We start from the raw sequence: 27576 nt of genomic DNA, 5'->3' as shown, positions 1-27576 counted from the left end.
CAAGGCCCTATATACTAATAAAGTGTGATTAATTACTAATTCACATCTCCACATCTCCTCAGAAACAACCCACTGAACTCTATAAATATCTCACTGAACTCTATAATGAAATATCTGAAACCCCTACAAAAATAACTGAAACAAAAGCGCCGTTTTCGTCTCGCTAATTACGTTTACATTAATAGCTAATTTGCTGCATTGTTTAATTTGCAGCAGAACGTTTGTTGATCCTTTTCTCCTGAGAGCCTAGGCATAACATATTTAATATATTTCATTTTCCTTAAAATATTTTACCGAATATTATTAAGTGGTTTTATTTCAATCGAAATAATAATTAAAACGAAATTGGTGTTGTACAACCGATTTATTTTATGATGATCTACCATACTACATGATAATCAATGACGTCATCTTACCAAAAAATCAAAAGACGAAGAATAAGGATTTATAAAAGCTTAGCATATTTCTTGGCAAAACGTTTTCTTTGTTTTTTTCGCAGTCCACCACAGTGTTGCCAGGTCTAGAGGTAAACCTCCAGATCTAGAGGTTTTAGGGGAGCGTTTCGGGGCTCCTGGAGGTTTTTGAAAAATGCCGGATTCTAGAGGGTTTTCTAGAGGTAATCTGAAAATCCCAGAAAAGACAATTAGCATCAAGGTCTCTTGAGAACTATTTAGGTACTTAATTTCATGTTATTATCTTTAAGTATTGCATGCTTAAACACACTTTTTTTACAGATTGATGGAAACGATAAGCCTACTTTTGGCTTGTTCACTATTGAGGCTCTGGCCGCCGGCTGCAGCTAAAAGTTCTCGATATACCGTGGGCACCAAGGCTATGCAAACCGTGCCCACGGTGGGCACCAAGTCCACCAAGTTATGTTATGTAGACAAATGCAAAGGCATGCGAAGGATGAGTGAATTATCTTGATTGGGGATACAACCGGGTGTTTCCAAGCCCACTGCCAGCTGCTGCCAGCGCGCTGACGTCACACTTTGGGTCTGTTCCAGTCCCACTTCCTAACACATCTAAACTCCTCCAAGGGCAAGATAGAGGAGGTTGGAGCAGGGCCCTCCTTTGATTTGTAGGGGCTAGAGCTGACACTGGAACAGGGAAGCAATCTTGGAGGAGTTTAGAGGTGTTAGGAAGTGCGACTGGAACAGACCCTTTGGTAGTGTTGGAGCAATGGGCTTGATGATGTCATCACGCGCTAGCAGCGGATGGCAGCGTGCTTTGAAACGGCGCCACGGTTTGTGATACGGAGGTAGGTATGGAGGTAGGTATATATACTTTATAATCAGCGGCAATGGAACAGAGGTTTCTAGAGGTTTTTACAACATTTTCTGGAGGTATTGGCATCACTCGACCTGGCAACACTGGTCCACCAACGGCATTTAATTTTCCTTGTTCTTCTTCCTTTGTCCTTAACTTATCCTGTGGTTCCAGAGTCCCTGTCCTTTCCATTTCCTTTTAAATATATTTTTAATGCTCATCCCTATCCCCCAGTCCTAACAGTTTCAAATTGTATTGCAATAAAATGTTTTGAATTCTTCACATATAACCTATCTACCTTCGTTGGTACTGTTGGTAGCCAGTGACACATCTAGGCAGGTAAGTAGGTACCTACCTGCTTTCCTGCTGTCTTCATAAAGCATACCCAATGAAGTTGTCAAATTTATAGCACATTTTCAACACTTCCATATCAATATGGTGTCAGTGTGGCATGTAACCTAGCTAGGTTCATTATGTTCAGGGTTCAATTCAGAAGAGCTCCGCATAACTCACATAAGAGACAGACGGGGGCTTTACATGGGGTGCTCACCATAGTAGATGCTCACCATAGTAGATAGGAAAGAGGCATAGGGAGCGGATGCTCATAGGATGCTGCCTCTTCTCAGTGTCATATGACGGTCATATCTGTTCTTGAATGCGTTGATGCTTGGACTCAGTACCACATGTTCAGGCAGTTGGTTCCACTGGTCCACAACTCTTGAGGAGAAAAATTGATTGCGTCTGTGCAGCCGATGCCTTGGCTTTTGCAGTCTGAGAGCATGTCCGCGTGTCCTTTCCCTGTTTGTACTGGTCTCTAGTTTCAAAAACTCTTCTCCAGCATTCACCTTGTCATGTCCATGGACCAGCTTGTAGACTTCAATCATGTCCCCTCTAACCCTTCGATCTGCCAGTGATGTCAGTTTCAGTTGGTCTAAACGATCTTGGTAAGGGAGATTGGCGAGTTCAGGTACGAGTTTTGTCGCTCTCCTTTGGATCCTTTCCAACCTGTTGACATCCTTTTGGAGAAACGGGGACCAAGCTTGGATGGCATATTCCATGTGAGGGCGTATCAGTGTTCTGTAAATTGGCAGGAACATTTCCTTGTCCATGAAGGTGAATGTCCTCTTCACTCTTCCCAGCATGGAGTTCGCTGCAGCTGCCGCTCTCGTAACCTGCTCTGATACTTTGAGGTCTGGCGTTATTGTGATTCCCAGGTCCTTTTCTTTAATGGTTGAGGTAAGAGTGGTGTCCCCCATTGAGTAGGTGTACAGTGGATTTTTTGTCCCAAAATGCATCACCTTGCATTTGTCTTCATTGAAGGTAAGCAGCCATTTCTTGGTCCACTGTTGCAGCCTGTCAATATCTTCCTGGAGGACAATCTGGTCATCAGGGCTTCTTATCCTTCGGTAAACTTTGGCATCGTCTGCAAAAAGTTTCCCACGTGACTGGAGGCCCTCCAGGAGATCGTCAATGTAGATCAGAAATAGGGTTGGGCCCAGGACACTACCCTGTGGCACTCCACTCCAAACCTCTCTCCATCCTGAGTGGCAACCTTGCACTGCCACCCTCTGCTCACGTCCAATCAAGAAGTCTGTTATCCAGTGCAGAATTTGTCCGTCCAAGCCCATTCTTCGTACCTTAGCAATGAGGTGCTGGTGTGGGACAGTGTCAAATGCCTTGCGGCAGTCAAGGTACAGGGTATCCACGCATTCCCCCTCATCAATAGCATTCTCAACATCATAAAGGTACTCCAACATTTGAGTCAGGCATGATTTGTTTGACCGAAAACCATGCTGCTGTTGGCTAAGCAGGTCGTTTGTCTCAAGATGGTTAACAATCTTCTGCCTAATCAGCTTCTCCATGATCTTACAGGGCACTGAGGTCAAACTAACAGGTCGGTAGTTCAGTGGATCTGATCGGTTCCCCTTTTTGAAGATGGGTGTTACATTTGCCCTCTTCCAGTCCTTAGGCAAGCGACCCGACTCAATTGCAGATGGCCTGATGACTTAGCTGGAATATGGCCAAAATTAAATTGACAACTTTTAGGTAAAAGGTGGTGATTTGGGTTAAGGGGCGTTTGTTGAAGTCAACTACTGGGTTATTTTGCACCCATTAAATGAAACTTCTGCTCCAATTCTACCCATTGAACCTCAATATCATGATCCACCTGTCCATCATTAGGTATCCTTCCTTATTACATAGAAACTTTGAATGGCATGGCAATTTATAATTTTAAATGACAATATTTTTGTTTCTTCTGTAGGTAGGTAGGTAGGTACACCAGACTGCTATGGACACTTTTCCAAGTTGGTGGGGCAAAAAACCTAATGTATATCTTGGTTTGAGTCGTTTGATTGAGTTGATTGATTCCTTTCATTGTCGCGTTTGAGTCGATTGAATCAATTCCCGAAAACTGCTCTGACTTGATTGATTTGATTGGTTTCCCAAATTTGTCGTGATTGAATTGATTGCTATTGATTGAGTCGTATACAACCCTGCCCCGACTCATTATGATTTATTGTGGACATAGATGGACGACTGCAGTCTGCATGGCAGTGCACATACAGGGTGTCCCAGAATTACCCAGACATTTATTTTCTGGCTAAAAGTACGATTGCGCTCGATTCTAATGATATACAAGCATCATACTTTTATAAGATATCCCTTAGCTATCGAGCTTGGGGACTGTGTGCTTTTGGTGACCGGTAACGACTCGAGTCAAGTATTATCCAGAGTCAAGTAAGAGTACTACTTTTCCGTTTTCAGCTTAAGCCACTAATAGGCAACCATGGTGAATCAACTCCCGTTTTCAACTTTGTAAACGGACTTTCGGCATGGTTTTTGCTGGAGAGCTTCAGCAGCTCATCTGCAAGCAGTTAGGATTCAGCAAAGCGCAATTATATCAGCTAACGAAGCCAGAGAGAGCAAGAGGTAAACCTGATTGACAAGCTTGGGCTCGGCCAAAAAGGGCCATGCACCAGTTGTCAAACGGGTGGTTGCTTGTCATGGACAACAAACGTCACTGATCTAGCTAAAAACTAGCTAAACGATAGATCAGGATTATCTAAAGAACATCAGTCTACTTTCCACCACTATCTTCGCAAAATTTTGGAATTTGGGGTCCCTCGCCTGAAAAATATGCGAAAACTACGGGAAAAGCAGAGAAAATCACTACAATTTATCCCAAAAATATAATATATACAACAAAAAATTAAATTGAAGCACACTTTGTGGTCTAACGAAGGTATTCTGTCATTTGAACCGCCCGAAAAGGCGTGTGTGAACGTCAGATGGCTACAACGCCCCAACAGCAGAGACGGCCAGGCACCCGTCGAAAATCAAATTGTGAGACATTTTGAGCCACCGTGCACTCATTGGGCTTGATATGATGACCCAAAGACAACCGTTAGCACAGAGTACTACTGCGGTAATATTCTACCAGTAAAAAAACTGGATGCCGTAAGCCAAATGGCCATGAACGGGTTTGTTTTGGAAACCAAATCTGTTGGAAGCCAGGTCCTGCCATGTTCAGTCATGGAGCTTCTCCACTTCAGATGCAAAAAACGCGGCAAAAGTGGTGTAGGCAGCAATTTTTGTTTTGGGGGATAATGCCTTATGACCTGGGAACACTTTGATGTTAAGTTTATCTTATATGATCGTATTATCCTCCGGCAACAGGTCAAAGAAAACAGGCCTTCACCCAGTTTCGGGAGAGCCGTAAAACAACTGAGACCAGCAATGGCTGGCATTTTCAATCATTGTTGGCTGATCTTGTAACAAGCGCATCTATTGCATGTGCTACTTCACAGCCACCCTAAGTTGACTATATAGGACAATAAAAAGAAAAAAGCGCAATCATGTTTGCCTTATTTTATACGCTAATTAACAATGTCCGGGTAATTCTGGGACACCCTGTAGGGTGCAAGATGGAACGATCAATACGAAACAGCAAAGGGCTGGCATTTTATGACACAACAGGTGCTGTAAATTGTGGGTAAGTGGATTCTGGTCCTCAGCGCAGATCATGAGTACATAGCAAACAGCTTTGAACAAAGCAGCTTTAGATATTGGATTAGAAAACACCTTGAATCGACTGGTCAAACACATCAAACCACAAAGCCACAAGCTGTGTCTTATATTTCGTGAACATCCTTCCAATGACGTAAGTTTAGAACAATGTCATGTGCCAAAGTTTCTCGCTGAGTACGGCCGTATCGCCTGGTGTAAAGCAATCGATATGAGCAATGCGGGAACACCGACAGTGGATGTACCCGAACGGGCCGTTTACCTTTGAGGATGCAGTCGAATTTGGCCATCCAGGATGTGAGCACCGTCTCCTTACTGAGGCCATCGATCTCCGGCAAACACCTGAGCAGAGAGGATTGCGCCGGTAATGCACGGTGTGAATGACACGGCAGCTATAGGTGAAAAATGCTCGAATGCTGGGGTGACTTAGCTGATTGCTCAATAATTTAATAAGATGAATTCCAGTTGCCGCTTTTTCGCCCATAGGTGAATGTCGTTCTAACAACAATACAAATATAAAACGTTCGAGAAAGGAAATCTTAGTGATCGCAAGTCGTTGAAAATCCGATCCAAGCTGGCTGTCTCACCTGACGCGTTTCTCAATCATGTTCTTGAAGATCTCCTTGAGGTCGTGCTGTGAGCAGGCGCCCGACTGGACCATCCTGGCCAGACGCTCCGAGCGCAGTACCGCCTCCGTGAAGCTGTGGATGGCATTCTGGAACGCCTCGTCGGCAACTATCTGCAGCTCTCCACGCAGAAAACTCTGCCGAAAAACAGGGAGGGAGATGGTCAGTCGCAGAAAAGTCTGTTGAAAGACAGGAAAGGTCAGTGGCACAAATCTCTGCCGAAAGACAGGGACGGAAAAAGGTGAGTCGTAGAAAACTGCTGAAAGACAGGGGTGGATAGGTGCGCAGAAAAACAAATTTCGTATTAATAGCGTTCAAAGCGGAATTTGAATTGATACACGAATCGTCAGAATTTAGTATATAAAAATATTGCTTCCAGCTTTCTGCCGATCACGCATTATGTCCATTTTTATAGCGAGTATGCATTTATTGGACCTGTGATCATCTTCAGCACGTTTTCAGATATCAGCTCTTCAATCTTGTCACTGCCCCTTGATTGCAACATTTCAGCCGCTGGTGACCTACTGCGCCGCGCGACACAAAGCCTGCGTTGGTGATGAAGACATATTTCACGCAGTCCACGTTGGACACTCGGCTGCCGCCTGTGGCGACGGCAGTCTGCGAGTATATTACCGTGACGCGCATAGTAACACCGTCGAGGGGGGGACCCCACCTCCACCACCCCCTCTGCCCTCCTCCCCCAGATGGGGTCTCCACGGCCCGGCAGTATACCGGTGGCGTATTCCGAGCGGTCGATACCGTCCAGCCAGGCCGCACTACTCATGGCACCGCCCGGCTAACTGGGTCGCTGATAGTCATGCAGGCGTGCATACTATACGGTCCACGTTAGAGTCCATAATAGACAGACGTGAGACGCAGAGTATGTCTACGCTAGTGCCCAAGTCACTTCAAACTAGTCCCCGCTCAGACATGATCCCACTATTGTCGTGTAGAGTCGACGTTATGATTTAGGTGTGGCCGATAGAGGGAACGCTATTACATAAGCACACACCGACTTATTATTGTGGAAAATTATACCTTAGCGGAAATGGTGAAAAAAAAAAAACAATCAAAGCTACCTATTACAACTTACAAAGAATAAAATAACATCTCAATTTAGCAGAGCTACAAACCGATGGCACAATTAAACATATCCCTATTGCAAGTCGCAAGATACGAACGTTCCGTGTGGAAGACCGCAGCGGGAGGTCTGATTTAGAGGATCAAACGGACCGCGTCCCCGTCTCTGGGGCTCTGCCCCGCGTCCTTGGGTTTATTGATGGAACGCCCCCGGAGGAAGACGAATGGCTCGGTCCGTATTCAGACATGACTGGTCGCGAAACGACCGCTATTTCCACCGACGCTGCTGCAGACATTCCCAGGCCGCCCTTCTCCGTCTTATCTGACTCCTCTCTCCTTCTCTCTCTCCCCCCTCTCTCGTCTCTCTCTCTCTCTCTTCTCTCTCCCTCTCCCTCTCTCTCTCTTTCTCTTCCTCTTTCTCTCTCTCTCTCTCTCTCTCTCTCTCTCTCTCTCTCTCTCTCTCTCTCTCTCTCTCTCTCTCTCTCTCTCTCTCTCTCTCTCTCATCCTATATTTCATGGCTGTCAGAGACGCATGTTCGACGGATTCTGATATCACGAACCGCGTAAAACGTTCAATAATTCATCTTCCAACCTACTACATTACCTCTAGACGACGCAAAACAATCCACCGTGCACCCTCCGGGTCACACTTCAGTAGGTAGCTGTTCCAATGGTTCTGGAATGAGCTCGAATGTTATCGCCCCTCGCCCACGGGCCTGTCAATAACGTCTGACCTTTCACGTGATCCCACGTGAAGTGAGGATGAAATAAACGTGATCCGGGTGGAGAGCCGCGTATTTCACGAGACTTAATTCCAGAAGTATGCATGGCATGGTATGCAATTTCATGCACTATGCATGGTGGATCCGATTAAACATTGCTGCCTTCTTCAGCATTAGCGCGATGTGGCGCAATAGCGGCGAAGCCATTTCAATGGGTAATAAAACCACCATAAGCTACCGAATGGCTATTAACAAAATATGAATTATGCAGCATCGCTTTTGAACTAGCTCAAATTGTTGGCCATAAATACTGACCCCCCTCTCAGCTCTGCAGGACTTGGTATAAAGATGAGTTGAGCGTTCCTGATTACGGAGCGAGCGAAGCGAGCGGAGTCTTACGTAGAATAACGGAAATTTCTGAGTATGAGCGGCCGGCCGGCCGGCCGGCCGGCCGTGCGGACGCTTTTGCGAGGCTTATATCTCAGCAACCACTTGACCGATTTACATGCGGTAATTTTTGTAGGGTAGCTTCATTCCTTCTACCAAGTATTGGACTATTCCCGATGCATGTGGGTGACCCCTTATGCACGTGCCACGTGCAAAACGAAGAGGTGTCACTTTTGTAATTGTTGCAATATTTCGGTAACTACTTGGCCGATTGCGCTGAAAGTTGGCATGTAGGTAGGCACCCACTAGGCACTGCATATCCATGTGCCAGAGTTGGGGTGCCGCTGCACGTGCGCACGTGCAGGGGTCGTTTCCAGATCTCGAGAACGGCTCGACCGATTGCGCTCAAATTTGGTACACAGTTAGGGACCGGTTACTAGGGTGCCGTGCACAAGTCAGTTGGGACCCATTTTGCACGTGCGCACGTGCAGGGTGCCGCTTCCAGATCTCGAGAACGGCTGGGCCGATTGTGCCCAAATTTGGCACATCGCTAGAGACCAGTCAGTAGGGTGCCCTGCACAAGTCAGTTGGAGGTACCCCCTCGAAATTTCGCACGTGCAAGACTCACCCGCTCGCTCGCTCCGTTAGTCGCCCCAAAAGGCGCTATACTGGTAGGTACCAAAACATAGCTCATAGGCACTGTCCGTCATCACGTCACCAAAGTCGTGTTTCGCCAGTCTGCGACAGTACATAATAACATCCCCAGTCAAAACACCGTGCAGCCCGTTGTGTCAGTGGGTCCGACCGTCACTGCTGGAACGTCGCACTGCCGCCGTCACCGGCCCTTCTTAACCCGGGGGAGCACCTCCACCCCCCCCCCCCACCGACCCCGCCCCCCAGTCGCCACTGATCCGCCTCGGTCGACCTTGGACAGGCGCTATTGGTCGGCCGGTCTCATGGGGAGAAAGGGGGAGAGGAGGGGGAGACTCAGGGTCAGACTGAGGGCGGAGCAGCATTGCCGGAGAGAGGAAGGAGGGTGGAGTCGAGCGGCTCGTGGGAGGATGGCTGCACCGCATTGGCTGTGCCAGGAAGAGGAGTGAAGGGAGTTAGTGGAGAGCGGAAGAGTCAAAGCGCTGAAGAAAGAAGACGGAATAAATTATTGTATCGCACTACTGAGGAGAGCGAAGCGGGTCACAAAGCTGAATAGATAAAAGAGAAGTCACACTGATGAATAGAAAGAAGAATGGGCCATAGGGATCAAAGTAGTAAAAAGATTGTGGTAACACACTATGATACCGTAAGTATAATGTGGTCGTAAGCAAGTCGGTGTGTGTACTACACCAATGAATTAACATAAGTGAAAAACAACGATGTTTAAAGGGACCCTCCCACCTTAACATTAGATTTGAGTTGAGATAGCCAAAATGGGGTCCCTGGCTCACAATTACCGGTTTCGGCACTCACAACATCGAGAAATGCCTTAAATCGGAAATATTGAATTTCAAAATTGCAGCATTTTGATTCAGAGGGGCTAATGCTTAGGAATACCCCTCTGAATGTGTGACGTCAGCGCAGATATCTAACGATTTTTAAATGTTTGACTAAAACGTTTTGTAGCACGCGGTGGTATATGCTGCTTTGCGCGCAACAAATGCCGCACTTTCAAATAAAGTCGCTAGGAACAGCGGAGATCCCAAAAAGTAAACAATCGTTAAAGTCTTATATCTTGAAAACCAGTGAATATTTTTCGATGAAATTTGGTAGATATTCGTTTTCGCTCTTTCTGAACCGAGCGACGTCACTTTCATGCCAATTCATTAACTTTTTTGAAGGTGGGAGGGTCCCTTTAAATCACCATCTGTAAAAAACAATTTTCCTTCATATCTTCCCCGGGGATTTGGCGCAGATTCATTTCACGATGTCTCCAGTTCTTTCGCCTCCTTTAATCCTTTTGTTCGTTTGAAACGCAGCAGTCTGGCGGCTTTGTCTCCCCGAGGTCCGGACGGCTCCTCCAATCTCTATCTTCCTGATATAAATGAGAGAGCCAACCGGCCGGCCAGCCGAGGGACCTCTCTTTACGAGCCAGCGGAGCCGGCCAAATAATTGCAGCAGCACACAAACGACACAGGGCCGCCGGGCGACCCACAGTTTGGACTCCGAGCGGCAGGTGCCACTGCGACCAAGGAAGTGGTCAGTAAAGTTTATCTTCCGTCTAATTTTGTTGCTATTGAGAGGAAAGGATGCAGTCAGACACGTCGCTATTAGTGGATAAAGTAATTAATAATTACTTTATCCACTAAAATTAAGTAAAAGAAAAAGAAAGAAGTTGCATTTTTAAATATTGTATTCCAATACATACCATTCGTATTATCTTTCGTGTTGGCTTCTAAAACTGCGTCTATCAGATTCCGAAAAGAAAGAATGGACAATCATCAAATACCTACATCTTAGCATAAATTGGCGAAGAAAAATTGCAGGAACAGTGAACACCCAGGCCTTCGGATTCTTACCGCCTATAATTAACTTGCACTACAATTATTCCAACGCACCCAAAATGTTCCCGAGTTCAGACAATAAGCTGACTGGCATAGCGCGCATATCATAACGTTTTAGCATCCACACCTGTGTTGGAATTAGCTACGCGAAATGAACGCTGTGTAAAGTGGGATCATTAATTAAAATACCGTTCTCCCGACTCTTCATATAGGAGTCGGATTTCTGCGTTTGTCTCAGCCTAAAACGTTCTCTGAGAATGGGCGGCCATATGTAATTTCAGCATTCCAGCCTCAGGCACTGTGAGCTGGATTACAGGGCCAGAAGACGTTCTGCCATTGTTCCCCTGCGTTGCCGTCCGCTGTATGGTTTCGGGCGTTTGATGGAAAGGTGGTGACGCACGTCCCCATTCTTGGAGTGAGGTGTGCTTTAGTGGCCGTCTCAGAGCTCGAGTGACGTCAGTGCTGAAGGGTAGTCCCAGATCCGTTTGGTGGTTCGCCGACTCTGTATGCTGTGAGGTTTCGCTGCTCCGTGCTGGAGGAGCCTGAAATGGCCCGCCGTTTCGCACGATGAAGGCCTTATACTGCTCTGTCTATAGCCGACTACAAGGAGAGGCAAGGAGAGGGTCCTTCACTTCATACGGGTTCGCCATTCAATGCGGTGAGGGTCCGTCGATACAAATTGGGGATCCGCTGGTCTTACTGAAAGGGCCGCCACTCGGTACTGTAAGCTCCAGGGCTCCGAATTGTGAGGGTCCGCCAGTCTCTGTGTACTGTGAAGGTCCTCCGTTCCGCAATGCCGAGTCCATCGGTCGCCTGTACCTACCGTGTCGTCGTCCCCGCAGGACTCGGACCATCGACCGGTCGGCGGAGGGAGGGAGTGGAGGGGAGGGGAGGGAGGAGAGGGGAGGGGCTCATCAGCGCACCGCCTCGGGCGGCTCACCGCTCCTCCGTCCAGCGCGGCGGTGCCCTGGTCGGGCGGGGGAGTGGGGGTACTGGCTGAGTCGGCCTGTTCCCATGTCCTCTATCATAGGTCACAGAAGACAGAAGAGGGCGCCGTATGTCGGGAGAACCGATGGTATGCAAGACACCTGCCTGCAGTATCCACGGCTCATTGCGCGTCTCTCTTCGCTACGCCACATTGTCCCGGTCAAATGCGTGAGGCAGTCGGCAACAATTTTACTTGGAGCGCATACGTGTACGAGCGTTGTGCTCTTTTGCACACATTGCTGACCAAACCTCGCTGCGCATGGTAACAGGGACACTTTGTCATCGGTTAATGGACAGCCTACGACAAAGGTCGAGCGACAAAGACCAGTTCACGGAAGCTAAGCGGTGTGGGCGGCCGAGGCGAGCCCTGTAACCTGCAGATTACGCGGCCTCTCTCTCTGATCTTATGCCACATTTACCCGCTCCGAAACACGGAAGAGTGGCTTTTCGACACCGATGGATAGCTCTTATTCCATGCCATTTTCGCAAAGGCATGCACGTCATGCTCTGCCAGCCGTAATGTCCAGCAGACAGTTGTTCTTGGAAGTGGCCTCTGCCGTGCCCGCCCACACAGTGCAGCCGACGGGGATGCATCCTGTGACGACAGCTTGTCGCAGTGCGGTGGCGTCTCGGTGTGCACTCAGATGGCCGCTGGATAAGTGAAAAGCAGCATGTTGCAACAACGTCTGTAGACAGCAGACATGAATGACTGGGGCTTTCTAGATTGTGAAACAGGACGGTGGATGGGTTCCTAATATGCCGGAAACGAGCTGCCAGAGGCAGCAGAAGTCTGTTTCAGATGCAGTCATCCGAGTTCGGACAAACCTGTTTCTCATTCTGAACCGGCCGTGGTGGCTGAATATTTGAAGAGAGCGTTACGTGCCTCAATCAACTGAATGCCAGTGTTTAGATTCTGAATTGGTTCCGGTGAACAATCAGACTACAAAAGGAACGAGTCCCAAACTCCAAACTTGCTGCCCTTCGTGTGATTTGACAAGCATATAAATTTGAACTGGCTAGAAGGAAATCACTATTTGTCACTGGTTGGCACTTAGCATCGCCATGCCCGCATGAACTCGTCAATCTTTTATAGGTCGCCGCATGCCTAACGCTCATTTTCTATTGTGCAGTATAACGCTGCATATTGTGCAGCTTGCAACAGTGCTAACAGTTGTCAAGCTGTCCGTGCAACACAGAAGACGGGCACACTGACCGCTGCCATAACATTTGTGATTAATGGGGCCATCGCTGATGAAGCGATGATTGCAGCTGGCGAGTGAAAAAATGGCGCGGAGCCGAGCTCACGCAAATAGATATGCATCGTTTTCAATATCATTCCTGACAGTCAACTATAAAAGCGCGATGTAAGTACATATATAACATATGATCATTCCCCCTTTTTCTGTCGGATCTTCCAACAGTCTCGTCGACAGGGCACATTTTGTTCGCCTCACCGTGAGGCGTGACTGGGGAGAGGAATAGGACTGATGGGACAGTTTCACCATTCCCTCCTGCTGGTGACCGACCCCCAGCCTCCCCCCGAATATCGCAGCTTATCCCTCCCTCTCTCTGTCGCTGCCGGAGGCGATGGGTGCTCTCCTGCTAATGTATTCCGCCCTACGGTTGACGATCGGTGTACAAGTAGGGACGATCCTCCTCAGCATGAGTCAGCACGGCAGCTCCGTCCCCGGCATCTCCCTTCGTTTTCCATCACCCATCCTCCCTTTCTCTTCTAAAAAAATCGGTCAGATACATTGCGGAAAGTCAGCTGATATTCAGCGGGGGCACGTAAGCGGAATAGGTAAATGACCTCTGATACCTAAAGTCCTCATGGTTTATCTCTTCAGATAGTCAGTCCAGCTAATACAACTTTAAATACATGCAGCAAAAGATATAATCTTGAACAACGCGCTCTCGGTCTCGGTCACGAAGCACCAGCGCTATTTCTCCTGTCCAGCACCAAGCTAGGATCCGTCCCGTAAATGACATTCACACCTGTGTGCTGTAGTTCATACATACGCAGCCGCTTAGAGGTGCGCTCACACCGCGCCGGAACGACCTTGTCCTCAGAACAGGGTCACCAGAGGGGATCGATTCCCGGGCAGACGCCTTACGCACAGGTGTTGGGGGAACATGGGCGGTCACAGGCAACCATCGGGGTAGGTGGGGACTGGGGAAGACCACTGACCGAGTCCATATGCGATCGCAGGTCGGCATTGCTGGTGGGTGGTCTTCAGGAACAGAAAGGACCGTAAACACACACTTTTCTCGCGTCAATAAAAAATGGTAAAATTGACCTTATGCTCACAATATCGGAGAAATTCATTAGAAATTCATTTTTCCCCCGAAGAAGAACCAAGTTCGAAAATATATTCTGGACCTTTTTTAATGAACTTCTCCGATATTATGAGCAAAAGGTCAATTTTACCATTTTTATTGATTACAATCGTGCTCAAAGAAACGTTGTATCATATACAATTTTCATCGTGTCATGGCAATGGATGGATGCAAATGTGCAGCAGCCAGCACAACACACTTTCTGTCGTTTATCCTCGAATGTTTTGCTTCTCAATCTTCCTCTTCTCTTTTCCCCTCTTGCTTCATTTGTTCTCTCTCTCCTCTCTCTCTCTCTCTCTCTCTCTCTCTCTCTCCTTCCAGGTTTTTCTCATTTCCTTGCGCTCTTCTCTCAGAGTATTTTCCTTGCCGAGTAGCATTTGCCATCCCGGCACCGTTAGCAGCTATTGGCCTGTGCAGCCATGAATGGCCGCCTTCCATCAGCCCTTACTCAGACCCCGTCCTCGATTTATGCAAGCACCAACATCAACCGACGCCATAAGCCCTCAGCGCGGAAAAAGCTCTATCGAGGGACGGCCGCTGATCCGCTGTGACTACACAGACAGCCTCCTGAGCTCACTGATGGTCTCAGCTCAGCACTCTGGCAGTATTAGTATAGTGATGAAGGTAGCTGTCAGCGCCCCGCACCCAACGCATTATTTCTGACCTTACCAGCCACCCACTGCTGAGATTTCATCAGCACAGCCTGCTGTGAGGAGCAGGAAAATGGATACGGTCGCCGGCCAGCACACTTCACTGGCGATTATACGAGGAGTTTGGAAGCGGGCTCATTCCAGGACATGATCTGCATAATAATGTCATCGCCGGGCTGGGCGTCGCGATGGCCGGGGATAATTAGCCAGTGAGGAACACACGAGGCCGGAATATTGCCGGGGATGGCTGACGAGCGACTTAGGGCGGCACGGAGGAGAACTGATGGCCCGGCAAAAACGCGCAGAAGTCTGCGGCAGAATTCAACAACCATCTGTAACAATCTCACAAAATCTGGCACTGCTGTCGAAATTGGATTGGGAACATTCCGAATATGAGGCAGCAGTCAACGAGAGAAATGCATCAAATAAATCAAATGTCCACCGTTCACTGGATTTAATATGTAATTTGGAAAGCCTAGACTGAAATTGATTGGCACATTTATCATCCTAAGAGCTAGAATATACTCCCTAGTCCTTAGATATTAAAACTCTTTGCATTTCAGCATTTGAAACAGCGAGCGAAACAGCGGCGGGGAACAAATCGTAGACAGGTTCTTAAATTTGGTAGCAAGGCTATTTTTTTTTTTTTTTGGCTAGGCTAGGCTATTTTTCACAATTCAAAGTCCAAACCCTCGGGCCGCAGCGCTCCTCGAAAAGCGCTGCCCTCGATATCATTGGTTACCGCCTTTCCAGTGAGTAAGCTTGCTACAAGCTTCACTTTCCTCTTCACTCCCTGTCTCCATGCCATTGTCTATGTGTCAGGCTGAGTCATAAGCGGTATCACATCTGGCTCCACTCTTCACAGCTGCCGTTGTCTCCGCCGCCAGAGCACAGTTGTGCGGAGAATAGACAGCTCTCACCTCCCCTGTCCCCTCGCGCCCTTCACCCGTCCTCCCTCCTCCCCACAGCAGAGCTCTCCCTCCCGGCACCCACCTGGAACCTCCCCTGGATGACCTCCAGCTGCTGTTTGGTGACCTTCTGGTAGCGTTTAGTGAGGTCATTGGGCTGCTTGGCGTTGAACGGATAGGAGATACACCGCAGCACGAACACGTACAGCTGGAGTCGCTTCTTACGCTCCTCCTCCTCACGCTCCTGCTTATCCTGAAACAGGAGTGCACGGTCAGGGTCAGTAACCGGGAGCACGTCAGCAGCGCTCGGAAGCTGCCAAGTGTGTTACGTAATATGAATACCAACAAGGTCAGCAGAAAAATAACAGATTCGACTGAGCTGCACGTTCATTTGTCAAAACATTACCGGGTGCTCATGTAAAACTGAATTAGGGAACTAGAATTTCAAAAAGTCGCCCGCTCCGTAAGAGTTGTCGACACTGTCATTTTTTGCGTCTCGATGAGCACTTAACTTGACCCAAACTCATCTGACTAGCAGGACCTTCGGATTAATCTCATAAGGAAAGCTGCATATCTTTTATTCCTATAATCATTCTTGCCTTTTAGTTCGCTTCACATAAGGTCACAGGGAACGCTCGTGGTCGTAGTGGAATAATGGCGAGACCGTGACCAATGGCACCATCAGGGGCTCTCCGTCAGTCTCGCTGCGACCAATCGCCGACTCCCCACCACCTGCACCGGTCGACCGGGGTGGGGAGAGGAGGAGCCCCCCCCTCCCCCCCGCGGCAGTTCCGCGTCCGTGTTCCAATTTCGCCATATTGTCCGAGGCGGTAGCGGCCTCGTCTCGTGGACGCGCCGGGGCCCCCAATCACCGGCAGTACCTAGCACGGAGCCGAACTGGCGGCTCCCGCGGGGGTTTCACAGCCGGCTGAGTAACGCCGTATGATTTATACGGTTGAACTACGACGATATGACAGCTGATATGTGGGACATCGGTGTTCCAGACCGACTCGAAATAAGGCTCCGCGGTAGTGCTGGAAATATGGGATTCCAGACAGTCGGTGTCCGGAAATAGCTACGGGCTAGACGACATGCGACATATTTCAGGACTCTAATAAAAGATAAGGTAATTGCCATGGAAATAAAAAGGATAGTACCTAAACAACATTTGGATTTATCCCTTGAGCGCAAACCGCAATCGAATCAAGGATATATAAGATGCAATACGTGGATTGTGGTCACATATAGTGTTCGGTGGAAAACATCCTCGCCTTTTTATTGCGTTCCATGACGTCACGCCCTCAGCCCTGCCTTTTTGTGATCGCTGACGTCATCGTGTAGCCAACAACGCCATCGACCGGTAACACACCCTCACCTTGGCGCTTCTGTGGCGGTTTTCTCATGAGATCGTTCTGGGTGACGGTCTTATCACCTACAAATCGGTTTGGTTAGTTTTCTCATCTGGAGATTGGTTTGGTGAGTCTCCTCATCGAAAGATCGGTTTGGTAACGAGTTTCTCACCTAGAGATCGGTTCGGTGACGTTTTTCTCACCTAGAAATCAGTTCGGTGACGGTTTTCTCACCTGGATCCCTGTCCCGTAACGGCTTTCTCACCAGGAGATCGTGCTCGGTGACGGTGTTCTCACCTGAAGATCGTGTTCGGTGACGGTTTTCTCACCTGGAGATCGTGTTCGGTGACGGTTTTCTCACCTGGATATTGTGTTTGGTGACTGTTTTCTCACCTGGATCCCTATCTTGTGACGGTGTTCTCACCTGGAGATCGTGTTCGGTGATGGTTTTCTCACCTGGAGATCGTGTTCGGTGACGGTTTTCTCACCTGGATCCCTTTCCCGTAACGGCTTTCTCACCAGGAGATCGTGTTCGGTGACGGCTTTCTCACCTGGAGATCGTGTTCGGTGACGGTTTTCTCGCTGGCCTGGGACGGTGACGGCGATGTCGGCCTGCCAGGGATGCTGTTGTGTCGGCTCATACTGCCGCTGCCCAGGGTACTGTTGCCGACACTCAGTGTGTCGGCCGAGATACCGCTGGCAGGAGAGATGGACCTGGCGGCAAGGGAGATGACACAGCTGAGATACTTCCAGTGAGGAAGATGGGCACGGGGACGTGGGAGATTGCATAGTTGTAGGTGATCTGTGCGAATGTTCATCAATTATCTTATCGAATGCGCAATAATAACTGCGTCACTGGATCAGAGACTACCTACTTCCGTCGCCACAGGTGTTAAAAGATGTATATTAGATCCTCTTCCCTATTCTTTTTCGTTCTGATAACGTTGTTCTTTTGTCGTAATTCCTAACACCCTGGGGGAGGAAGCAGCGAGACAGAAAAGTCGCCAGAAGGTCCGTCCGTCCGGCCATGTTCGTCGGGGCCGACGCGTCTGCCCCGCCCGGTCGGCGGCAACTTCCGGCTCTAACGACCTCCGCTTCCGCCCGAGAGCACCGGCACACAAACGGTCGACGACATCCCCCCCCCCCCGAGCGGCACTGTTTGCCGACCGACCGCCCGCAGCCCGGGGGAGGGCGCAGCAGACTGAATTTCCGTCGCGTGCCGTGCGCGCTGCAGTGGAGGCGACAAGCGAAAACCGGTTCAACAATGTACTGCTGACTCCTGCTGAGTGGTGGAAAAATGACGGCATAGCGAAAACACCATACCGTGGCCAGGGAACGAAGCAGCATCAAAAGCGATGGCTCGGCGGCACGAGATACGCCGCTGGAGAAGGAGACTGCGCGGTGAGTAGTGCGGGACAGTATACCAGTGCAGGTCTGAAGGCATTGCGGCACAGTCTACCACTCAAGGTATTTCGACCGGGCGGAAGGGACGAGCCACGGCGATAGGATTTTTCCCCTGAAAATGAGGAAAACTGAAGAGAGAAGAGCCGAGACACACTGATAGACTTAAAATCCTTAAATTTGCCTCATAACTTTGGAAAGCCCGCAAAGACCCTGTAACAATGCCTAAATATATCGCAAGAAGCTGATCAATCTTCAGAGAAAGATAAATCAGCTTAACTCAAAGATTTGTTCTCTTAGCTTTACTGAAGTAGATTGAAACAACATATATTGAGTTCCTCCACTATTTATATGTTTCAACTAAATGCTAAACGTAAATTATTCCAACAAATATTGATGAAAACACAGTCACAGAATGGCGCATTAAGTCGCTTGGTTGCTCGGTTGCTGCCAATGTAGTGGGCAGTGGCTAATAAATCGTTTAAACTTAATTATTGCAATTTGAATTATTAGTCCATCCACGTTGTTAGACATTATGAGCACCAAAACAGCGTGACACATAAATTACAAAAATAGATTACAATTTTTAACGACCTATACGAGCTTGCAGTTTAGTATCGTAATTTCGCACACCGGTCAATAGCGCCGTGCTGAACCACGGCCCGAGTATAGGGCGTCTGAAGTTCGTAATAACGCTAGCGGTGGTCGGTTCACTGCCGAGCCGTCGTAAAGCGCGGCACCGACGCACACACGACACCGATTTGGGCCGGTGACGGCAGTGGCGGTGTGCGAGCACCAGCTCATTACCGAAACCAGCGCGGGGAGCTGTCACACAAGAGAAATACGCACAACGCTAATGAAACACTCACGGAGCTCAGCTTGCAGGTTGTTCCCAAAACGCCCAGCCGGTGCTCCAAACGGGTTATCGTACTGAACGCCCCATAGACACCCCGTAGCGCATGGATTATGTATCACCTCACCCCGTCAATGTCAGACAAAAGGACGGGCTTCGGCGCCAGCCATGACGAACGCAGTGGGCCAATATGGGACATATTGGACGACTGGCGCGGATCGATGGCAAGTAGCAACAGCGCTGCCTGGCAGCGACAAATGGGCTTTGCATAGTGTGAGGTTTAAAATATTTTATGGAGTCGATCAAGACTGTAACGTTTTACCAGGCGCCACTTTTTTATTTTAGTTAAAAATTGCCATCGAACTCTCTAAAGATCACAGCATACATTTAACAGAACGCGCGTAACTGGCAACACGCACACCCCTTTGAGTACTCCCACTGTCCGCTCGGTCTGCCCTCAGTGGACGGTGGTCCGCTCAGTCTGCCCGCAGTGGGCGGTGGTCCCTAGGACCGTGGTCCCCCCGGTCCGCCCGCAGTGGGCTGTGGTCCGCTCGGTCCGCCCGCAGGGGGCGGTGTGTCTAGGGTGGTGTTGTAACGCTCGGTCCGCCCGCAGGGGGCTGTGGTCCGCTCAGTCTGCCCGCAGACTGAGGTGGTCCCTCGGACCGTGGTCCCCCCGGTCCGCCCGCAGGGGGCGGTGTGTGTCGTGCGGTGCTGCGCCGCTCTCTCCTGGGACCGCAGTACCAGATCGATGACACTCGGCATGGCGCATTAGCCATATTATGACTGCCGGCGGCGAAAAGAACGCAAGAAAATCCATAAATAGCCGCGCCGACGGCGCAGAATCGTCCCGCCATTAGTGGTCGACGCTATTGCCGGCCACCCGGTTAAGTAGATATCGAGTGCGGACTGCGGGGGCTCCTCAGGGGAGGGGAGATGTGGTCGCTCATGAACCAGGCATTGCTATCATCTTCTCGTCCAACACCGTCACGACCAAGCACCTGCCGATCTATAATCCTAACTCCTTTTAACTCTGTTTCATCCTGAGCTTAGAGCTCCTAGCGTTGCATTCTTGTCGGGTGTCTGCCGATCCTTGACTGCCGACCTATAAGGCCCTGCCCAATGTCCTGCAGTGCCGTCAGCGCGGGAGGGGACCGTCGCGCGGCGTCTGGGACGGCGCCGGTGGCGGTGACGGCTCGCGCGCCGTCGTGACGGCTGTTGGCCGCCGGAAGGGCGTCTTTGTTTGGTGCGGCCGTGCCGGTGCGCCGCCGTCCGACGGTTAATCATACCGATCAATATCCGAGCGGCGAGCCACGGCCGCCGGCCGGGCTGGCCGTCCGCCCCCGCCCCCGCCCCCGCCCCGGCCCCGGGCCGTCACCCACGGTGTTTGCCACTGACCTCAGCCCTTGCCGCAGCCAACAGCAGTGTGAGTGGGGCACCAGGGACGGCGGATAGAGGTCAAAGGGAGCATGAAGAGCATCGCACAGGTCCATCCATAAAGCATGTATCAGAGCATGACTTCTGTAATGCTGAATACCTACACACAGCCCTATACCAAGAAAGCAAGGCCCATTACATTGACCTCGGTATACAGAGGTCTATGATCAGAGGCATTATCAATAACCAATCAATTTACTGGTAATAAAATTCTGTATGTTGGCCAGTGTGTCACTTTAAGTGCCCACACAGTGGCAATTTGTGCTATGTGTTCACACATTTTGAGCCTTCAGAAGCGAGCTTAAAACCAAGAGGCCAGACCCAGGCCCCTGGGATCGGCTGTGGAGTAGACACCGCATATGGATAGATAGCGGCTACGGTCGCCATTCGTAAAACATTTTGCATTTCCATTATCAAGCATTTGATCCTTTAATCCTAGGTCATAGTTACGTCAGTAATCAATAGATTGCAATGATGCGTGAGAAAGCTTGTGACGCACTTGTTTCTCAGACAAAGAAGATGCTAAATGTTCAGTGTTTCAATGACGTCATGCGGATCAAAACTCGGTCCGTTCGCATGCCTGCATTTGAGTCACCGGAGTCGCTCCCACAGTCTTTGCATGCAACCATTCAGTTGGTTGGGAGGATCAGTCGGTAAGAGCAGTTACAGTCAGTGCCTGCCAAGAGGTGGGAGCTGCAGCACCTGCATCACGCGAGGCTCTGATACATGCTTTATGAAAGTCTCGTTTTCACTTATCACAATCGGCCTGTAATTTCTGTAATAATGTGTTATAACAATGCGCTTTTCACGGAACGAGCCCAAACCGCAATAGGGTCCCTGTATCTTTCCCTGGAGACACTTGAGCAGGATTTAAACGGATCGCGACCTTCTAAGTAGAAACATAAGCGATCATGCTACCTCCAAGCAAATGCTCTATTAGTTTGAGTAATCCAATGGAGGCCTTGTCACATACATCACCGATGCGTGACCAATATATGTGCCAGACTATCCATGTCCAGCGTCGGGTCGCCATGGCGTGTTGGACGTGGCGACCTCACCGGTAGCCGGAACCGACCGGTCGCCGCCGGGGCCGGGGTCGGCGCCACTAATTAATTAGCGCGGCCGGCCGGCAGACACGCCGCCACCGGCGTGCACCAATTCGCCGCCACTGGCCGAACCAGGGTCGGCCGACAAACAGCTTATTCATGAGTCGGTCCGGTGTAGGAGGGGGCGGACGGGCCAGGGGCTGTGACCCGGAGCGATCGATTGGACACGCCGCGACCCAGCGGCCCACCGGCGCTGACCCGCTCTGTTGAGACACACTGCTGACTTGCTCACAGGAAGATGAGATGGATTGCTCTCCCGGAGGCTGATGTATAAGCAGGGAGCAGACACTCGTCCCAGTGCCATTACAGCCACAAGCGCTGACGTGGAGGAAGGGACCAGATCGCGGGGGCGGATATACTCCGGGAAGGAGGGCCCTCGGGGAATGATGGATGAGTCGCTGTAAATGGACGGGCGAATGTTGTCCAAATGATGACAGATTCCTAGGGCTTCTAGATCACCCGCCCTGTATTTTGATGAATATTGATGACGCTGCTAAGCAGTGATGATATGATATACGGGTGGAATGATTGGATAGTGAACAAATGCAGGTCGGAGCGTTCCATTCCATCTCGAAGAACATTAATTCATTACGTCTTATTTCCGGGGACAGCTCATCTAGATTTACCATAAGTCTTTTATTTAAAAAATGTTTACGTGTATCATATTATTTAAAAAAATCAAGGTTTGTGCTGTGCCCAATCTTCAAGATTAAATTTAGGAAAGTTGAGAGCTGAATCAGCTAAATTGTCGTTCCTCTAAGGTTGATAAGGCTCCTCTCTGCAGCTGATCAATGGATGTTTGTTTGTTTAAGTCCCTCCTGAAGTCTGACCTATGCCGATTTTACAGAATGAAGTTTGCTTTTTTGGCCAGTCCCTTCGTCTTGACAACTCTCACAACTGTCTGAGCCTAATCTCGCGGGTGATTTCTACAGCGCCTGATGACCGGATCCTGCGTGAGGGCAGCCTTTTGCGGCTGCTGATCCCTCAATTGTGGCTGATCTTTGGCCTCGTCCCGGGGCAGCCGGCTGGCCCTGCCCGGGTCTTTATTGAGCTGTGGCCGACACGTCGGAATACAGAGCGGGCCGCTCTCGCAGCACGCTCGGCATAGTAACTCACGCCCGGCCCCGGTTGGCCACGATAACCCAGAAACATGATAACTCGGAGTCGGCCGGCAGCCAAGCGCGCTAACTCGGGATGAAAAGTGCCGCGATGGGCTAGGGTGGAGGCAGAATTTGTGATTTATCAGTCGAATTTGATACCAGAAAGCCCGCGCGAAAGCAGCATAAAAAGTAGCAAGTGGTACTGGTCAGGAAATAGGAATCCGTCAGATGCCTCCGGAATCCAGAATGTGCTCGTGCATTTTGCAAGGTGCAAATTATGTCAGGACACTCTGAATGTCGCAACGGTTATTAAGGTAAGCAATAATAAAATACCAAAATGTTCAAAGTCCAAACCATTCAAAAACGTTTCCTTTAACTGAATAAGTTTCTTGAGACTGGACAGTTTATGAAAGCAGCAACGCAAAGTACCTGTGTCCATGGGAAACAGGACCCCCACCGGCCGCCATTGGGCGCCGTCACTGACCTGGCGCCCCGACTCAGCGAGTTGGTGTTGGGGGTGACCTCGAGCGCCGAGGCGGCCGTGGCCACCATGGGCTTCTCCTGCTCCTCCTCCTCCTCCTCTTCCTCCTCCGAGGAGCTGGGGTCGATCATCCTGCGGCGACACGGTCAGCTAGGTCAGCGACTCCCGCGGTAAGCGCGAGTCAGCGCAGTCAGCAAGGTCCCCTGATGAGTCACAGTCAGCAGCGTAGATCAGTCAGGGTGCCCAATACGTGCCTAGATCCCGACGCGACACATAACAGAAGAGTCTCCTGGTTATTGATGGTCAATAGGTCGACATATACCTTGTGAGGACAGTGATAATCTACATAAATATCAGTAGCTAAATGTATGCCTGTTAGTATGAGAGCTAGCTCATGTGTAACCAATCTGAATCACCAGAACAGGCTATCAAGCCATTCATGCCCCTATATTTAGCACCTTTGACGCAAATGCCTGAGAAACGCTGTTGTTTTGGTGACGCAAAATATAAGTACATTGAGCATTGATAAAACAAGAGATGGACCATGTGAGCGGAGCTGGTAGGGCTTCTGACTGCTGCGGTTACGGGGAACGGCTCCGGGTCAGAAGAGTTCGCCATGGTTGCCACAGGTCACTGGGGATTACACCGAGCCCAGAGGCCGACTGCCAAATGGTTCAAATACGCAGAGTACGCCTTTATGACAGGCTGGTCCCAACTTTACAGAGGTCCTGGTAGCCATCCAATCATTTCATATTAGCAATAGGCATGCATATGAATGAACGGCCAGCAAACCTTAGAAATGTCACGCGAGGACCATTACCAGTGAAAAATGAAGTTGTAAGGTGTCACTGACTAAAAACGGGAGCAGAAAAACCACTGACCGTTGACGTAAATCATGCCAAAATTCTTTAACTTCATTCGGTCATTCTAAAAATATTGCCGTCTAAGTTGATTTTGCACCAAAGCTGGTTCTACGTAAAACCAACGATTTATCAAAAGCTTGATAAGTCTTTTTCAAGGCCTCCTACTACATTCCATTAATTAATTTGCAATGGTCATAATAGCCGTTTCCACGACGGCCATCTGGTACACATTTGGTGCACACCTGGCACAGATTAGGTGCAGATTTGGTCAAATCAGGTTCAGTCAGTGCCTCTTAGCAGCTATCAGCTAGGGTTGCACTAACTGCTTATATGCCTGCTTTATCATATTATCAGAGAGCATCATCGATCAAAAAACTGATCATCGATCGATCAAAATAAATTCATAAAATGAAGATATTTGCTGTAAAAGAAATTAGATGCAGATTTGGTCAAACCTTTGACAAAAACCCAGTTTTCTGCTTAGCCAACGGTTCATCCAAGATTGAAGCGCCAAACTTTGAAAAGAGTTCAGCAGCGCTGCCGTCTAAAAAAGCTTTCCACGTCAGCGAACTCTACTGATCCCAGTGGTGGGGTTATAACCCACAGCTGATAACATCGCCTGTGGAGCGGAAAACAGCCATCTTGTGGCTGAAACTCGATGGCCAGCGCTGGTTTAGTGTGGTAGAAAAGTGCAGTGGAACTGCAAGTAGGCGTGTGTGTTCATTGGTGACGCAGATTATTTGGGCACTCTATTACGTGGACGCGACAGATCACCCAAATGAATACAGGGCAGGATTTTCGCCTAAGTTGCCGAGGTCCTGCCGTCACTAGCTGAACACGCTCTATGTTGTGTCTTTAAACTGAGCTTCCGGGTTCATATAGATATCAGCAAAGGTGTTCTCAAGCTTCTGGGTAAGGCTGCGCAATACACACCACGTTTGGATAGGTAGCGGCTGCGGTGGCAATTCGCATAGCAGTTTGCATCTCCACTATTACCGCAGTGAATGCAGTACTGAAAGTTTGCTGTGGAAGCCTTATTTGTGACCGCGCCAGCCTCGCCGCCTGGTAGTGTACTAGCATCCAGACGAGATTATTCCTCGTAAGGCGACGGCGGCGGTTGTAAGCGTGCCGTCTGTTGAATGAAGGTCGACGCTGGCCCGGCTCTCTGCCCGGCTTCTAACCGACAGGAGAAGCCCCGGCACCGCTGCCGGCGCCTCGCCGCCGCGCCGCACTGTGGCCACGGCAGGCGCGCCCGCTCGTCCGGCCGTGCTCGGCGCAGTCGTCCACGGACACACTCAGTCGTCGGCCGTCGCGCCGTCTATTTCCGTGGTCGGGCTGACTTGATTTGTTCCAGCGTCGCCGCTCGATATCAGGTCGATGCAGCCGTCCGCCGCCGCCGCTCCGCTGGGGAGGACACGCGCCTGCGAAAACAGCCCGCCCGCCGGCTGGCCGGCCAGCCGTGCCCGGCGGACGAGGCAGGTAACGACAGCGGTCGGCGGCTCTTCGACAGGCGCGACGGTGGTCTGGGGACGGCCCCTAACCCGGAGTTCCTGGAAGCCAGCTCTGAATCAGCCCGTCAGCACCGACCCCGCCTGACGACGGCACATCGGCCGCACCAAGGAGCGTGGCCCGGCTCTCAATCGAGCGTCAAGCAGCCACTTCGGAGGCTTCTTCTCCGACCGATGGCGTGTCAGAGTGGCCGTCGTGGAATTTGATTTAAAATTCGCATCGACTGCAGATCATGATTCAAAGGCTCTAGCTGGCGATTGATTGGGCTGACTCAGCGTGCGTTCGACTGGAGCGCAGCGTCACTAAGCTCAGAGCGGATGGCACGGAGTCAGCCGGAGTCAGCAGGAAACTCTGCGCCCGCTCCCTCACGACATTCCCTCAGTAACACGCCGCTGTCCTGCCTCGGCTCGGCTGGTGCCATCCGCGCCGACCCTGACCCAGAGCCGGTCGGCGGCACCAACGTCAGAGCGTTCTGTTCCCAGAAGAGCGTCTATTCCGCGGCGATATTGCCCGCCGTTATTGACGACACTCGGTGCTGTCATATAGTCCTGCCGGCTGCCATATAGCCGGCCGCCGGCGACAAACAAAGCACCCCGTTTCTCAAACAGAAGGCGGCGACGCGCCCCGCCGCGGTCGTGCTGGCCCGGATTGCATACTGGGGAGATATTGGCCAGGAAAGGAATGTGGCCGGCACACATGGGACGGTCAAAATGCTTCACAAAGGTTCCACGCCACACCCTGATCGGGATAGGTAGGGGTTTAAATGTGTTTTCAAAGTTAATAAATGTAGGTAGCCATCCCAAATGTATGGTAAATGCTTTAAGGAGTTAATATCCAAACTTTTGATACTTCTTATTCGGATAAATGATGAGGCATATTGAGCAATAACGAGGATTAAAACGACAGAAATAAATGGAAATAATTTGTCACAGTGAATTTTAAACTTTAAAGGAACCCTCCCAGTGCATAGTAAATTAACCATAACGGTACAGCTTCTTGGGGTTTCCTCCTTATAAGAAATGAGAGTTGGAGGCAAAGAATGCCAAGGACACCAACCTCCATCAAAAAGAGTTCAAAGAGGGGCTTACCCTGCTGTATGCGACCGCACAGTGCTTCCGCATCCCTTTAATGACAGACTTGCACGGAGTTCCCCGGTGTGACGGCGAAAGCCTCGGCACAGCACAACAAGCTCTGTTCAACTGTCATGTTTGACCTCGCAGCCCGTTCGCTGGATGTTAGCTTGTGCCACCTTGCAGCCGTACTCAAGGTCACCAAATATATCGGCAACTACGAACTTCAGAACTCCGTGTGGACGTAGCTTTCAGGGCGATTGTGGACGGAATGTAGCACAGACCAAGAACAAGTGCAGTGTATCCGCGATTCCGTAGCCGGCAATGTTCGTCGAATTATGTCCAGTAATTAACACTTAACTTCAACTCACAGTACCATTTATAACGATGGATGAAGTGCCAGCTTTATAACTCTATGCAAACTTTTGTGTGATGAATGAATGAGATAAGGTATAAAGGTACTTGACAGTAGAGAGCAGATAAAAGGTAGTTGTATAATTGCACTCTCTTAAAGCAGTTCAGACCAAAAGTACTTGATTAAACCGATAAGAATTGACGTTTGACGCTCCAACAACACGTTCTCGCGCATTACGGATCCATAGTTCACATCCGGTACGGCTATTCGCGAATTAGAGGCAGGTAATGTGCTTATGTGCTTATGACTGACACATACACTACCGATTTTGATCTGCTCACCACGAAAAAAGAGACGAAAATGTCAGTGACTCGACATTTGGTAATTAATCAATATATGCAACGTTCAGGTAGAGAGGGAGGAATGGCGCCGAAAAACACATTTGCTGATTAAGGTGAACTTTTTCCAGCATCGAATGCGGTAAGCAATGCTTTTAGGCAACAACTTTATAGTTACAGACATACATTTGATCAGAAGCTGCTGTTTTGTGGTTGAGTTGTGAATGCAG

The 27576-nt window shown here is 49.7% G+C and overlaps 1 protein-coding gene across 13 annotated transcripts in view; it reads right to left on the bottom strand.

Moving 5' to 3' along the window:
* LOC122387676 (calcium-dependent secretion activator-like) overlaps positions 1 to 27576 on the bottom strand; it is a 79195-nt gene that overhangs the window by 50863 nt on the left and 756 nt on the right. For all 13 annotated transcript variants that reach the window (XM_043378068.1, XM_043378076.1, XM_043378065.1 and 10 more), the window contains exons 2-6: positions 23215 to 23343; positions 17388 to 17550; positions 15573 to 15740; positions 5883 to 6058; positions 5558 to 5637 (exon numbers count right to left, since the gene is read on the bottom strand). In XM_043378068.1, coding sequence (XP_043234003.1) covers positions 5558 to 5637; positions 5883 to 6058; positions 15573 to 15740; positions 17388 to 17550; positions 23215 to 23342 — 715 coding nt within the window. In that variant the 5' untranslated portion in view covers position 23343. The remainder of the gene's footprint in view (positions 1 to 5557; positions 5638 to 5882; positions 6059 to 15572; positions 15741 to 17387; positions 17551 to 23214; positions 23344 to 27576) is intronic.

Source organism: Amphibalanus amphitrite, unplaced genomic scaffold, assembly GCF_019059575.1.
Source record: "Amphibalanus amphitrite isolate SeventyFive unplaced genomic scaffold, NRLGWU_Aamphi_draft 000294F_arrow, whole genome shotgun sequence".
NCBI lineage: Eukaryota > Metazoa > Arthropoda > Thecostraca > Balanomorpha > Balanidae > Amphibalanus > Amphibalanus amphitrite.
This window is presented reverse-complemented; position numbering and strand designations above follow the sequence as displayed.